This window comes from Anticarsia gemmatalis, chromosome 12, assembly GCF_050436995.1.
Source record: "Anticarsia gemmatalis isolate Benzon Research Colony breed Stoneville strain chromosome 12, ilAntGemm2 primary, whole genome shotgun sequence".
Classification (NCBI taxonomy): domain Eukaryota; kingdom Metazoa; phylum Arthropoda; class Insecta; order Lepidoptera; family Erebidae; genus Anticarsia; species Anticarsia gemmatalis.
In genome coordinates, this window is record NC_134756.1 from 4741431 (window position 1) to 4758017 (window position 16587).

General features: G+C 34.8%; 2 protein-coding genes across 3 annotated transcripts in view; both read right to left on the reverse strand.

Annotated features, from left to right (window-relative positions):
* LOC142977294 (transmembrane protein 151B-like) overlaps window positions 1-16587 on the reverse strand; it is a 94256-nt gene that overhangs the window by 7644 nt on the left and 70025 nt on the right. For both annotated transcript variants that reach the window (XM_076121107.1, XM_076121106.1), the window contains exons 2-3: window positions 5558-5706; window positions 3294-3497 (exon numbers count right to left, since the gene is read on the reverse strand). In XM_076121107.1, the coding sequence (XP_075977222.1) occupies window positions 3294-3497; window positions 5558-5706 (353 nt within the window). The remainder of the gene's footprint in view (window positions 1-3293; window positions 3498-5557; window positions 5707-16587) is intronic.
* LOC142977101 (uncharacterized) lies at window positions 7862-15032 on the reverse strand. Its single transcript, XM_076120818.1, has 3 exons — window positions 13526-15032; window positions 9769-9918; window positions 7862-9486 (listed from the first exon to the last, which is right to left on the reverse strand). Exons 1-3 carry the CDS (start codon window positions 15013-15015, stop codon window positions 7914-7916), a joined length of 3213 nt encoding a protein of 1070 aa, XP_075976933.1. The 5' UTR covers window positions 15016-15032; the 3' UTR covers window positions 7862-7913.

Sequence of the window (16587 nt, forward strand, 5' to 3'; positions counted from 1 at the left end):
TGATGACCTTAAGATTACATATTGGTTGCATTTTAGATATTAAATCACTCAATTAACCTAGATTTTTCGGTTATAATTACAAACCATGTTTATATATATATTAGTATTGCTTTCTATAGAGTCCGCAAATCTAAAATGAATTATTATAAGAGCATCTTTTTCAAACATTTAACAAGTATGACAAATGTTTTTTTATAGACAATGATAGCTTTGGTATAAAGACAAACTCAAACACTTTATAAAAACTATTACATAAATTTCGATTTGAATAGTTCCTTGCGTTAAATAAATAAACAAAGGATTAAACGCCAAGTTAGGGTTTGTTTTACAACTCACTGTAAACTGAAACATCCCGTTGGTACAAATAATGTTAGCATTTATTGTTTGTCTACAGTTAGTACTGTTTATCTAAAGTAATGGGAATCTAGACGAAACAAATATTTTGTATTGTTTTGTTTTTTGATAAAACACATCGCATATCGCTTTGACAAAGAAAAAGTTTAAAAAGTTTCGTACGTTTCTCCTTTAATTCGTTTTCTAGGCGGTGTTGCACCTCCCCAGAGATATTTGTGTTTCGAAAACATTTGTAACGTTTGAAAATCATTTTTATATTGATATAACTCAAACTACGAGCTTATTCAATTAATAATCGACGATAGAAATAAATTTCTTAAAAAGTGATTTTACTACTACAGCTATAATTCATTTATTGCAAACTTACAACATACTAGTTACTCTTGTAAGATTATTTTTAACATAGTTATAAAAGTTAACATACATATATTCGTTGATAAAAATACATACAATTAGTTTATCTAACTTTAAACAATAATAATTAAAACTATACATTAAAATAATACATTAAATATAAATATAATGAATATTATCATAGTTAACTTTTTTAGTCTTCTATAAACTGCCGATTAAATAACTGTTACGAGTATGACGTGAGATCCGTTAACGGACTCATATAAACAGTTCCCTATCATTGATCCGTGTGAAGTTATAAAATGTGCCATTAACCTTTATGGCGATCATCACCAGCTTTAGTGCTACGCCGTAGCAACTGTTTTCGTAGCAAGTAATCGTTGCCTTTAATGCTCTACACGGCCTACGAGCACCCTGCTACGGCTTTCGAATATAGATATTACATTTCGTAGTTCAGTCACAGCTGTGCTAACTTATTCAGCAGGTGTGAACAAAGGGACTAATATAATTTAGTATTCTGCACGATTTTAACACGCAGGTATATTTTAATTGTAACGAGGGTGGAGGAGTAACCAATATAACTAGCCACTACCTAGTAGTAAAAAAAATATTAATGAAAACCTTAAAGCTTATATGTAAACGCTGTAATTTAAAATAGCTATATACATATATACCTCTATATACTTTGATGTGTAGTTTCGAGTGCTTGTACTTAGTTAACTTAAATAAACATTTTGTCTGTCTGTCTGTTGGTGTTTCTGGTCTCCTTATCGGCTTTAAGTTCGAGAGAAGCAGACGAGCCGGTTACGGTTTTCTCTCAAAGGTACACAGTCTTTATAGTCATGACTTTCAGCAATGGAGATACCAAGGCAATAGATACAGTTAATTAATATCTCGCTTTTTCTCAAAGAATCAGAAAGAATTTAATAAATAATATTATAACACTACGTAGAACTCTGCAAATCCTGTTATTTTCATTGATATATTCCAGCCAAGCCATCTTCAAAATTAGTATAGACATGTATGAAGCTCTAATCTTTTTTTTTTATCATTTATTCAAGTTTACCAATAAAATTTAAAATTTTCACCAAAAATCGCCAAACTGCATAACAGTTTGTTGGCGACAATGGCGCTCTATTTTAATTCTTTAGTCACTTTTAAACATTATCTAAAAGATATCAATTCATAAATATCCTACCTATTACTATCTCATAGTGACAACTACATAAAAGATTAACAAATCTTTGATAACGTAAACATTTTTCATTAATTATTTCCTAAAATGAGCAATCATGCTGATTGCTCATTTTATAATCGTGAGGAAAGGTAGTGCCCTTACGCAGTTTGTATATAGCTCTTTCTTTTGATACAAACTTCATTTTCACTTCACAATGTACCGTTCAAATAAATTTTCTATAATCATATTTTCTCCTTTGAACGACAATTTCGTGTCAAACATTTTGTAATTACAAAACTGAATAGGAACGAACATGTGGCAATTATGAAGACATTATGTTGTAATCAAAACGTTTGAATAACAAGATATTGAAGGGAAACGCGTACACGAAATGTAAATATAATATCGTTTATACATAATTCACTAATTTGTATTTGCTAGAGCAAATTTCTGAGTAAATATTCACACTCAATGTTGAATTACGCGGTCCAAAAGCAATATTTTAGAAGCCCGCGGTAATATTTTAGTGGAATAACGAAGCAGCACTGTTTATTTATTTAACTAACTTGTTAATAGCAATAGCGAAGTTTTTAAAATTTAGGTACGGTACATAGTTTTAAATTTAACGCTATGTAAAATTTAGATAGGTCATGTGAATTGACAGTTCACTCGAACGTATTTTACTTGTGCATAGATTCGAAATAAAGTTATAAAGTATTACATTTTATAATGGAACTAATATCTTGCTTTTTACTTTTACGAGTCGCAAAAACAGTTTTGCGCTTAAAGCAGCACTTGCTTAAATTGAAAACAGAACAAATTTTCAGGCCAAATCGCTTGTGAAATATTCAGTCATCGTTCTCATATGTACGATATATGTCGGTATCACACGACAGAGCCTAATACAATTTCGAATCTTGAATGGCGTGGCAGGAAAATACTGCGGAATGGACCAAACGCTGAAAATTTCAGCTCAAACTGTATTTCACATTTGAAATAAAATTTGGCCTCTCTCTGTTTACGATTGCAGTAATACGGCTAACATTCGAAATGCACGAGGATTTTTATATGAGATTATACAAATATTTGCTCTTACGGTGAATAAGAGATATTATGTGAAAAAATATGCATTTTGCTTTTATTCGGTTTAAGATTTCTTTTGGTTCGTTTTAGCGTATGCAATTTTATTTGATTTAAAGATAAAATACTTTTCCATTAATATATAATTTCATTAATAAGTCGAAATTACGCTACGTATGTAATTTTTATTTGCTTTATTTTCATTTTTCGTTATTATAGAAACTTACCTAGTAAACAAAAAATATACTGTGTGTTTATTTTATTGAATGTCTACATACGTCACAAATTAACTATTTATTGAACATCAAATACTGTGAAACTGTCTTACCAAACTCTTGGCGTGGCAGTCCTCATCGCATGGACCCTGGCGCTGACAGCCGCGACATCGACCCTCCTCGCGAGCTGGATCCTCGCCGTACTGTGATAGCACTCTACCAGGTACACCAGGTACAGAAGAAGTACGAACGCGATGGGTATGTATGCGTAACCGACGTCACAGGGAGACTCTCGAACCGTCCGCTTTATAGGATGCCTGGAGGACAAAACTTATTTACCAATTACATAATTTTTGGATAAAGATGGGATCTGGTAAAAATGCTTCACAATTTTAAGGAGACTAAAGCCCGGTTTCACCATTTTTTAATATCTGTCTGATCAGTATATGTCAAATGGTATTTTGACAGTAGTTTTAAAAAAATTAAAATATTTTTATCTTGTTTGAAATTAGATGTAATTAATTCTTTAAAACCAGCCTATTTCAGATAAGTTATCGTGGTTGGAAATAAAACCAATCCATACTAATATTATAAATGCGAAAGTAACTCTGTCTGTCTGTCTGTCTGTCTGTCTGTCTGCTACTCAATCACGTCTAAACTACTGAACCAATTTGCATGAAATTTGGTATGGAGATATTTTGATACCCGAGAAAGGACATAGGCTACTTTTTACCCCGGGAAAATGACGCATTTCCCGGGAAAATTCAGAAAATTCAACGAAGTCGCGAAAATTCAATATTATAATGACATTGAATTAACAAAATTCCGTTGCCATGGCAACTGTTTTAATGGCGGATATGATTTAGCGCGACTTCGTTATACTAAGAGATATAAATAATTTTGAGAATATTTTTCGTGAAAAAAAAAGCATATTTTATATCATCACGCTACGACCAATAGGAGCAGAGTAGGTAACAGTAAAAAGTGTTACAAAAACATGGAAAATTCTGACCCATTCTCTTTTATGTGACGCAAGCGAAGTTGCGCGGGTCAGCTAGTGTAGGTATAAACCAGTAAAAGGCTAAAACAGTATTGGTAGAGTAACGCTGATGAATCAAGATTTAATTTTAGAGTAAGTGGCATAGGGTTATGATTGAGACACAAAATGTATGGAAGTATTGTATATAGTTTTAATAGTAAAAGCTTTAGTCCAATAACTTCATAACAGGCCTTATATGTGAGGTTTGCGGTCGCTGGAGGTGTATAAATTTATCATTGACGACATCAGTAGGTGCCTTTACACACACGCTCTTTCGCGCGTGAAAGAGCGTGCGTGTAAAGGGTGTGCAAAGTGTGGGTGTGTGAAAGGAAACGGCGCGCCGCGTTCATCTGTCAAGCCCGCGAAGAACCCGTCTTTCCCATGCTTAATCCTGTGCGCTCCTAAGAACGCGCGAAAGAGCGTGTGTGTAAAGGAACCTAATGACAAGTGTCGGGGCCCCTTTGATACAGTCAATAAGTTTTGTGATAGTATTGTTTAGTAATAATCTACATCAATTGTGCGTGCCAAGACTCTTCTTCTAGGCTGTCAGACGACAGTAACAAAGCAGTTTTTTCAGAACATCGTTAAGAAATAAAGCTATTTTATTTTATTAATAAAATACGGACAGAAAATTTAAATATCGGTTTTACTGAACAACAAAATTAAGTTGCAGTTAAATTGAAGCCGCATCGTAATTGATTGCTTTACGTCCACGTAACATGTCCGATGGAAATGACAGCGTATTTTACACTGCGTACGAATATACTGCATAATGAAAAATTAGAGCGTTTCGAAAAAAAAGCTATTTCACGCAAATGGCCGTCGACCACTTGCGTGAGACAGAACACTTCGAACCCGAGACAACACACCAATGACTTATCAAAGTTATATGTGTATTAATAATAACTATCATTTGCTTTAACGGTGAAGGAAAACATCGTGATGAAACTTAATATGCTTTAAATTTGTTGAATATATTTATTGAGGACAAAGTCCCCAACCCGCAAGGCCAGCGTGGTGGATTCAAAGCCTAACCCTTACATCGTTTGTTGAGTAATGGGTTAAAAACTATACTATTAATTTTAACACAAAATGAAGACAAATAATTAAGTCTGCTTAGCCTCGCACAAAGCCACATCTTTTTTTAGCTAACACCACCTGCGATCTGCTTTTCGTGGGCGCAATTTAATCATGAAATATATTACCGAGATACAGAACCTTTTTGTATATAAAATACTGTAGATTCAAGTCCTAACCCAATGGTTTGGGAGGAGACCCTTGTTCTGCAGTGGGACAGTAACGGGTTAAAAAAAAACAACGACATTGTAAAAGTCTTACTTGCTAAAATCAATAAGGTCCCTGTCGATCTCGGCGGTGTTGCACCAGGCCACGGAGCCGAGACAGCCGGCGATCATCAGAGTCAGCATGAAGCATTTCCAGTTGCCTTCGCGACGCAACACTCCACCCAGGCTCTGTTGCCGAGGACGCTGTCGACAAAACACATATTTTAAAACTCTTTAATTAAATTACGCAGTCTTAATATTTCTGGTGTTTGTATTATATGTTTATTTATAACCCGACAATCTTTGTTCTAAAAAAATGTCCTACCCAATCATATTTTATATATTCATCATCTCATACCGAAATCGCAAGTAATATTTTTTTTATTTTAAGCTGTTTTTTTCCAGATTTTTAAACTGTTTAAATGTTATTCCAGTTTTTGGACAATTCAAATAGGTCGAATATTATAAAGTCGTTTTGGAGCTACTAACGGAATAACTAGGATCTTTTAATATTACTATCGAAAATAAAAAATACATCAGAGGCATTGGGAGACATTTATAAACTGCAGACACGGTACCCAATTTTAATGGATTCAACTACGAATTAGCTTTTGGTAACCTAACCACAACATAGTACCTGTCATGTAATTAGTGCAGAACTTTGCCACGGTCAAGAGGCCCGTATTACGAGTTGTGATTACATCACCATAAAAAACTTCTTAACAAAAAACTGCCTCGGTTACAATCTGCCGTCAAGTCTCACAATCATTATTGTAACTAGTAAAAGTCTTACCAACTCATAATGTTTATAAGATTAATCAAGTATGTATGACAAATTATGATTGACTAGCTGACCCGCGCAACTTCGCTTGCGTCACGTAAGAGAATGGGTCAAAAATTTCCCCGTTTTTGTAACATTTTTTATTGCTACTCTGCTCCTATTGGTCGTACCGTGATGATATATAGCCTATAGCCTTCCTCGATAAATGGTCTATCTAACACTGATATAATTTTTCAAATCGGACCAGTAGTTCCTGAGATTAGCGCGTTCAAACAAACAAACAAGCAAACAAACTCTTCAGCTTTATAATATTAGTATAGATAACGGTATAACACGTTTAATTTTTTTTAATGCTAGATGTGAAATTAATGCTAGATAAATATTGGCAATAAATAAATCAACAACTCTATATAAAGCCTCGTATGCAGGGTTCGCGGCTAGCAGAGGTATACAACATTCAGAATTTTAAACATCAGTGACCGTGACTTACGCAGCAGTCACTAGTCTGTTTGATACACCTACATTATGTTAGAAATACATATACAGAATAATTTATTATAATCTTGATAAGTCGTGCTTGCTAAGGGTCTCTAGCTACTAAATTGTTGAACTTAATAGTCAACCTTCCTGTAAAAGATTTACGAAACCTAAGAGGTGCGAAATACCTACCATTCGTAAACCTCCACCTGCAAACAGTTTGACCTTAGACCTTTAGTTTTATTAGAAAAACATGTTTGAGCTTTTATATTTTCTACGTCTTTCATTGTCGACGTAATAAAAGAAATGATTTTTATTTTTCACACTTCTAAAAGTGCTTTACTTGGCGTAAGGATCATTTTTCTAAAGAGGTTTGTAGAGCAGACGGATTTCTCGACTGACATTAAAAAACAAATCAATACTTTTATTTATAGAAATACTGAACGAAGGCTGAAAAGGTCATGGATTAATATTTCATGGGAGCAATCCCAGCTGTATGGCACCTTCTTCACGCACATACATTTAGAGATCTGTTAAATATGGAAAGTGTATTTTTTTGCAAACCCTGCAATTCTGAGGTCATTATATCGACAACAAATAATCCCAATTTTAAATTAACAGAATCGAACCCTGTTTCCTTTCGTGTTTTCCCCTTTTAATCACATTATGTCTTACCCTTCTTTACCTCTCGTTTTCGCCGATAAAACTATGATGGAGAGATTTCGTTTCAGTTGTATTGTTTGCTCAATCTGATGAATATGTGGCTAGAAACCCAATTGCGAAGAATCCCCCTTTATTTACATTGACCTAATAACTTCGCCCAAGTATCCCTTAGGGTCATGTTCAAATATTTTTTTTGGAAAATGAAAGATTTCCTCGACACAAAACAGCTTTCAGTTGGAGTGCTAGGTATTAATGTTAATACGATTGGCGAAGTATCAAATTGTTAATCAATGCCAATTGTTTGGATAAACTCGGAACATATTGTAAGTTAACTTGGTGTACAGTTTATTAATATTTCAAATTATAATTACTGTTATTTATATTTATAAAAAAAAATATTTGCATAAAAGAAAATAGTACACGCAATTGCAACACACATTTAATTGTTAAATGATTTAGTATGTCTTACTGGTAACAGTATATTCTAACATCATTTAATATTTCTCGGTAGAAACAAAACATCGGCGCTGATCGGTCTGACATTAAAAAAGTGAGTTTTAAATTTCAGCTCGGTTTGTAACTGCTTTGTTTTAAGTGTAAAGTGCCTCAGCACATGTACAAGACCAGCTGCCATCTGTAATCTTGAGTATCTCGCTCCAATACACATTCTATTTCCAATCCCAAACGGCATATAAAGTATGTCACTACGGTCGTTATCTTTTGCGAATCTTTCTGGATCAAATACTTCAGGGTTTGGATATATGTCCGGGTCATGATGTATGTGGTAAATAGGAGTAAATATATTTGTTCCACTGTCTACTTTAATATTACCAACAGGTAGAACTGTATCCTTGACGCACTTTCTACTCACAAATCCAAGAGGCGGGTTTATTCTCATTGCCTCACTAAGTACTTTGTCTACGTATTCCATATTAGTAATCACATCAAAAGTTATGTTGCCGTTATGTTTTTCAAAGGTTGCATCTATCTCCCGATGCACTTTCTCTAATATATCTGGATTGCGTCCGAGTTGCATAAAAGCACTTAAAATGGACGTGGCTACTGGTTCAACACCAGCTGACATGAAGAACATCGCTTGAGCAGTCATTAGTTCGTTAGTAGGTTGCAGCTCACAGCCGGTTTCGGAATCTTTCATGATTCCTTTCTTCTGTATATTAAGGCATATGTCTGCAAAATCATGTTTCTTAACATTTTCCTCCTCTCTCTGTTTTAAAACATTTGATATAGCTCCAATCAAGAAGTTTTCGAATTCCTTGAACAAACCTAAGCCCAAGAAGCTAGCTAGCCTCGGTGTAGCGCTCAACAGTGTTAATGATAGGTTAAACTTCAGTGTTGATGCTGTGACTCTTTTAGCGAAATCAAGGAATGGCGAGTCGAATATGGACTTTGTACTAATACCAAAAATGGCTCCACAAACAGCAGCATTACAGAATGTCATTAGCGTTTCGTAACAGTCACCTTCCCAGAGTTTAGGATGTTCCTTCAAGTAAACCACGAAGTCTTGAGCACTTTTGTCCATGATGTAGTACATGTTCTTCAATTTGGCTGAAGTAAACAAGGGAGACATGCTCTGACGCAACAATTTCCACTTGGCTCCATTCACAAACAAAATATTTTGAGCCAACTTGTCACTATCACTTGCATTTACACCTCTGTGGTTAAAGGAGTTAAAATCAGTTTGTAGGACATGCTGTACATTCTGCGGGTGTAGAACAAATAACGCAGGTGTGGTTATGGATCCAATGCCGACAGCTGGTTCTCCTTTGTATTGTTTGTATAAGTCTCCCATTATTTCAAACATCGGTACCTTTTTAGTGAAGAAGTCCCAAAAAACGCCAGTCACTTTATTCTTGCTGTAAAACTTAACACCACGTCTTTTCCAATACTTTTCATTGTTGTTACCCACGATATAGACAAATATCAGGATTAGTACTAGACCTGCGAGGATCACTGGTAAAAACATTGTGGGCTCGCGAGTCAACTGTTGTACTGGTAATGATGACTGACTGACTGAATGATACTGACTTAGTTCCGGTGATATTCTTTATATAAAGCGACGCTATCTGATATAAACTATTCTTGGGGTTTTACTGTTTTGTTTCAAAGATATTTTAAATATTCATCGTTAATCAGTGATAAAGAGATACAGGCGTGCCATATGAAGTATGTGTAGCTATACCTACCCTAGTACTAACCTAAGAGATGACACTAAAAGCACGTATGTAGTTAGAATTCCGACATGAAGCACAAAGTATTAGTCCAAGATACTTCCCTAATGTAATTGAAATATTATTTATTATTATTATGAGCCTATATCGTCCCACTGCTGGGCAGAGACCTTCCCAATAGCTCTCCACTGCAGAGGATCTCCGGCCGGTCTGGATCCAATCTTGGTTGTAGGAGTCAAGCTCGTCTCTCCATCTTTTACGGGGTCTCCCACTACTTCGTTGTTATTTTGGCCCATGAAATATCGGCTTTGGAAATACGGGGCCCGCCCATTTTCTTCAGCTTGGCAGCAGTTTCAGCTACGTCTGCTATTTTAGTTTTGGAGCGCAGTGTCGTGTTTCTGAGCCGGTCACCAAGCTGCTCTCCAGCGCAACGTACTGTGTGTCGACAAGGAAATATCAATAAAGCTTAATATAAAGACCAAGTCTGTGCACCAGACTCAGAAGGTGAGTTTTTAGCTTACACTTCATGCTGATTGGAAGCTTGCCTTTCATAAGATCTTTCAGGGACTAATAGCTCCTCCATGCGTTTTCAATTCGTCTTTCGAGTTCTCTTTCTTGTCGAGCCTGGAAAGAACCTATTTGCCCGAAGTATTAGGTCGGGGTAAAAGTCTTTTCGCATTATAGTATCTATGAACTTGTAATAAAATCTTTTCTCTAGCAAAAAAATAATAGCAATAAAAATATATGTCTACATGTTTTATTTTGATGTTGAAACACTTTAATTGTACTGACATGTTATCTCTGTATTAGTAAAAAAGTTCCGAGTCATCCATTCTTTCATTGACAAATTATGTTATCAGCTTTATATAATATATATTATGTTTCTAGGAATTGGTTGTCTATACAGATTAAGCTTGATAATGTATTCCTCGAATAAAACAGACGGTAAAAAATAACCTGAATAGGAGATAGTTGTAACAAGCAAATATTTAATAATTACTTATGGATTTGAAAAAAAGAAATAAAATTCAAATTCAATTTATTAAAAATTAAAATGTAGATTAAAAATTAAGTAAAAAATAATAAATTAATATAATTTAAATACATAGTACATATAAAGTTAGGGAGGCACGAATTAAGAAGGCATTAAAAATGATATTTCTCCGTTTTATAAAAATCGTCTAAAGCGCGTAAGCGTGTAGAATTCAGTATATTTTTCATTTACAAAGTAAACAGTGCCTTAGGACTTGGTAGTAATACGTAAGTACGTAAGTATAAGACCTACCTTTTTTTTACTTGGCTCATGCATTAAGCCTACACCTGCACTCTGGGTGGAGTGCAGGGTTATGTGCGACTCTCCCGCTAGAAGGGCGGGCATACCCACTAAACTATCCCCACGGTCGGTTGCGGCGGCGTGGGATAACTGCCGCAAGCCGCAAGTATAAGACCTGCCTAATCGAATCTAAGTAATATCTTACAATTCCTTAATTGTGGCGGCTATAGGGTGGAGATATCTTAACCACATTTTAATCTCAAAACCAGAACTTCCTTTTTAAACACAAAATTAAACCAAACGCGAGTTCCTAGGTTAAATCGTACGTTTAATAATTAATTTGTCAAATAGTCGAGATCAAGGACTAGTTTCAAGATCACGGAAAAAAAAACCTATTTTAGTAGGCGACTCTTTATTTTAATCATTTTGACTAAATACTGAATAAAGTCGTCAACGAGATTTGTATTAAGTACCTACCAACTTTCTTCAAAGTAATAATAACTTTTAGGTATAATCTCTTACGGCCACTTTCAATGTAATTTCTGTCCACTGTTTAATAACGAATGACAAGCATTTTATTTATCATTTTATCGTTGCTTCACTTTCAATAATCCATTAAAGGACTGGAATCAAAACAAAATCTTAAAATCATATCTGTAGCGCGATTCTCTACCACTATCGCGAAATTTTAAATTGAAAATTTATCGGCGCCTCTAGCGGGCGTCGTAAGAACCAAAAGTGAAGAGTATATAAACAAATTTAATATAGATAATTATTCATAATGTTTCATAACATAACCCTATCGAAGCCATAAATTACGTGGCCTGACCTACTTAAACCTATCATCAAAAGTTATAAAATGCTTATAACGATAATTAACTAATTATTCTCGACTCCACAAGCCAATGAGCGTCAAAGCCAGTGGCTCAACAATAAGCCATCAAGTTCACAATCGCTCTCACTGTCGTCAATCAGTGCCAATTGTTTGGATAAACTCGGAATCTCTCGCATTGATTAGATCACTGGAATGGCTTCTAAACAAGTTTATTGCTTGCTCATGCTGGTACTTGATGACAATAGACTTGGCTGCCGAGCCAAACAATTCCGTCCCGAATATTCCGCGATCGTTTTCGACTAAATGCGATAAATGTTTGAGCTTCGCTGTTGTTGTTTATTGAATTGTTTTCTTAAATACTTTGTAAGTGGAACGAAGTTTTGCGGTGTTATTTTCTTTCAGATTTTTTTTTTACTTCAAAGTGCATATTTTTTTAGTTTAATTTATGTAGTAGTCATGGCGCTTAAACAAGTACGAATGCACTTATTGCCCAAACTAAACCAAACAAGAATTTGTACGAGATAAAAACAAAATGTTTTGTTTGTGTTTTTATCTGTGTACAGGAAAAAACACGTAATTATAGATGCAGTAGTTTAGGCAAAAACTAGTTTTGAATTGTTATGTAACACATGTCATTATAATGTTTTGATTATTATATACCGAACGAATACTAGTAGTTCGTCCAGTTAACCTTGAACAATGGTTAAATGTAATGGTGTAATATTGACATTCTATTTCGAACCGGTTTAAAACACGTTAATCTATTTTTGTTTGTGTAGAACGTTGTAATCAAAACTAGTTGGTAGATTGGTAGGTAGTATAGTTTAATTTGGTATCGGTAAAACATTTGGTAAAGAGTCTGTCGATTTCCTAAAAATGTGTAATAGCCTGTTCCATACGGGGGCACGGCAGTGGCCCCGCAAGTCGAGCAAAAAAAAGTGGCGTGGCCGTACCATCCTTTTCTCGAAGCAATTCTGGCTATTTTCGACCCCTATGATTTCGTTGTGGATAAAACAAGAAGGCTGAAATCAGCAACTAATAAGGCATTGTATAAACACGGTATATTTAAAATTTCAGTCAATTTGAACCAGTAGTTTAAGAATGACAACTTGTTAGAGTTCTTGAATTTTGTGTCTCACTGACTGACTCACCGATCATCAAAAGTCCAAGGCACTTCTAGCAGACATAGAAGCTTCAAATTTAGAATACAAATAGAGTTTAGTGTCTTAATCATGAGAAAATCTAAATATTTTCTAATTTCGGTCCAGTTTTCTAAATACACCGACTGCATGAATAACTTTGTAATCTCATATAAATGTATAGGATTGCAAGGTTACATTATATGTAGTATAATAGCAAATAATAAGTGTAGGCATAACTTGAGGGTGTTTAGCCCATGAAACTGAACAACATTCCCAAAAAAAAATATGTCGAATTACGAAAAAAAAACCTCTTTACATACAAATTGGACTTATGTTCGCTCTACAAAAAGAAGTGAGATGCCATCAAAAACATCGTAAAAATCCCAAGTCTCTCAGCTCAATGTCTCTGCCGCTAAAAGTTGTGAGATCCATGTAATACCAAGTCGGTTAAACAATTTAGTCTTTACTTAAGGGACATTCTGTCCTCGTACCGTCTTTGTGTTTATTATGGTTTGTAGGGCTCATTTTATTATTATTTGACCTTATATATTAATATTGTTAGCGAAAAAATAAAATAACATACGAAAATTATAACGCACATTGTATATTTTAACAGTAAATCATTTAGAATTCTTTACTAGTAACAGTATTTTCTAATACTACTAAATATTTCTAGGTATAAACAAAACATCGGCGCTGATCGGTCTGACGTTAAAAAAGTGAGTTTTAAATTTCAGCTCGGTTTGTAACTCCTCTGTTTTAAGTGTAAAGTGCCTCAGCACATGTACAAGACCAGCTGCCATCTGTAATCTTGAGTATCTCGCTCCAATACACATTCTATTTCCAATCCCAAACGGCATATAAAGTATGTCACTACGGTCGTTATCTTTGGCGAATCTTTCTGGATCAAATACTTCAGGGTTTGGATATATGTCCGGGTCATGATGTATGTGGTAAATAGGAGTAAATATATTTGTTCCACTGTCTACTTGAATATTACCAACAGGTAAAACTGTATCCTTGATGCATTTTCTACTCACAAATCCAACAGGCGGGTTTATTCTCATTGCCTCACTAAGAACTTTGTCTACGTATTCCATGTTAGTAATCACATCATAAGTTATGTTTCCGTTGTGTTTTTCAAAGGTTTCATCTATCTCCCGATGCACTTTCTCCAATATATCTGGATTGCGTCCGAGTTGTATAAAGGCACTTAAAATGGACGTGGCTACTGGTTCAACACCAGCTGACATGAAGAACATCGCTTGAGCAGTCATTAGTTCGTTAGTAGGTTGCAGCTCACAGCCGGTTTCGGAATCTCTCATGATTCCTTTTTTCTGTATATTAAGGCATATGTCTGCAAAATCATGTTTCTTAACATTTTCCTCCTCTCTCTGTTTTAAAACATTTGATATAGCTCCAATCAAGAAGTTTTCGAATTCCTTGAACAAACCTAAGCCCAAGAAGCTAGCTAGCCTCGGTGTAGCGCTCAACAGTGTTAATGATAGGTTAAATTTCAGTGTTGGTGCTGTGACTCTTTTGGCGAAATCAAGGAATGGCGAGTCGAATATGGACTTTGTACTAATACCAAAAATGGCTCCACAAACAGCAGCATTACAGAATGTCATTAGCGTTTCGTAACAGTCACCTTCCCAGAGTTTAGGATGTTCCTTCAAGTAAACCACGAAGTCTTGAGCACTTTTGTCCATGATGTAGTACATATTCTTCAATTTGGCTGAAGTAAACAAGGGAGACATGCTCTGACGTAACAATTTCCACTTGGCTCCATTCACAAACAAAATATTTTGAGCCAACTTGTCACTATCACTTACATTTACACCTCTGTGGTTAAAGGAGTTAAAATCAGTTTGTAGGACATGCTGTACATTCTGCGGGTGTAGAACAAATAGCGCAGGTGTGGTTATGGATCCAATGCCGACAGCTGGTTCTCCTTTGTACTGTTTATATAAGTCTCCAATTCTCTCAAACATCGGTCCCTTTTTAGTGAAAAAGTCCCAAAAAACGCCAGTCACTTTATTCTTGCTGTAGAACTTAACACCACGTTTTTTCCAATACTTTTCATTGTTGTTACCCACGATATAGACAAATATCAGGATTAGTACTAGACCTGCGAGGAACACCGGTAAAAACATTGTGGGCTCGCGAGTCAACTGTTGTACTGGTAATGATCTTAGTTCCGGTGATATTCTTTATATAAAGCGACGCTATCTGATATAAAACAATCTGAGAGTTTTTACTGTTTTGTCTCGAAGATTTTTTTAATATTCATCGTTAATCAGCGTTAAAAAGATACAGTTTATAAAATAAGGCAACACTGAAATGTATCCTGCTATGAAATAGTTACTCTGGAAATTACTGTTACCGGAAGGTTTTAAAAAAATAGAACTATCAACATTGTATGTAATATAATAATAGTACGAGCAAAACAGCTGTATATGTTTTCAATTTACATGTTTTATTTTGATGTTGAAACACTTTAATAGTACTGGCTGTTATCTCTGTATTAGTAAAAAAGTTCCCTGTCAACCATTCATTCATTCATTTATTGACAAATTATATTATCAGCGATACATACGTAAGTATCTAAAAAAAATGTTTTCACAGATAAAGTTTGATAATGCACTCACAGAGAGGGTAAATGTTAACCTACATAGAGGTTCGTCGCAATAAGTAAATATTTATTTATTACATACAGTTTTTTTTGGTAAGCCGTAAAAAAAAACATTTTTTTAATAATTTTTCTTTCTAAGGAAAGGCACTCTACGGTAATAATAAGTAAGAGTTAATTTTATAGCCACTAAAGTGATAAACTAGAACTAAATGAATTGGCACTTTAATTTCTAAAACTGAGACCTTTTGGATTACGAGTAAATCGTATGCCATCCAAAACATTCTTTAAAAAATGACAAGTCTCGCAGCTCTCTCTGCTGTAAAAAGTTTTGAGATCTATATAAGTCGATTAATCTATTTTGTCTCTGCTTAAAGGACTTCCTATCTTAAGCCCCCAGGTGTTCTATCACATTTAAGCATTTCCAGTTACATGGTTAAAATATCACAGACTTTATTATAACTAAGTTGTAAAATTACGGAAAAATCCACGCAGACAAATCACGAGCGACTCTTATCTCTACATTACTACACATTAAAAAGCAAAGTCCTCTCGTCGCACTCGTTTGTTTGTCTATTTGCAAACTCAAAATCTACTGATCGGATTTGACCCTATTTTAACGAATGGGCAGAACAATCTAAGATAACGATTTTAGTGTAAAATATGTTATAGTTTAGGGTGAAAAAATTGTTTTACATTGCGGCTCTTTATCTCGAAAAGAATTATGTCGGCGATGTGTATCTGCCATTAAAATAAGGTCGATAAACTGGATTGTTTTACGTGCTATCTTTCTAAAAGTCAGGACCATTAAGAAGCCGTCTTCAATGCCTTAACTGTCTATCGTTTCCTTACTAATGAGAAGTATTATCTTTCACTTTATCGTTGCTTCACTTTCAATAATCCATTCATGGAAGGGAATCCTAACCTTAAATCTTACATTCAGATATGTAGCGCGATTCTCTACCGCTATCCACAAGCGGCTGGCTATCGTGAAATGTTCTAGCGGGCGTTGTAAGAACCGAAGTAAAGAAAAAGATAAGTTAAACAGATGGATCAATCATAAAATTTTTCGTATTTTATTACAATTTATTACTGA

Excerpts from the sequence above, each read along its gene's own strand:
- LOC142977101 (XM_076120818.1), bottom strand. The coding sequence starts at position 15,015 with ATGTTTTTACCGGTGTTCCTCGCAGGTCTAGTACTAATCCTGATATTT. Across the intron at positions 9,919-13,525 it reads TTTATACCTAGAAATATTTA|CCGATATTTCATGGGCCAAA; the intron begins GTAGTATTAGAA and ends GTATTTCCAAAG. Across the intron at positions 9,487-9,768 it reads GGGAAGGTCTCTGCCCAGCA|AATATCACCGGAACTAAGTC; the intron begins GTGGGACGATAT and ends CTTTATATAAAG.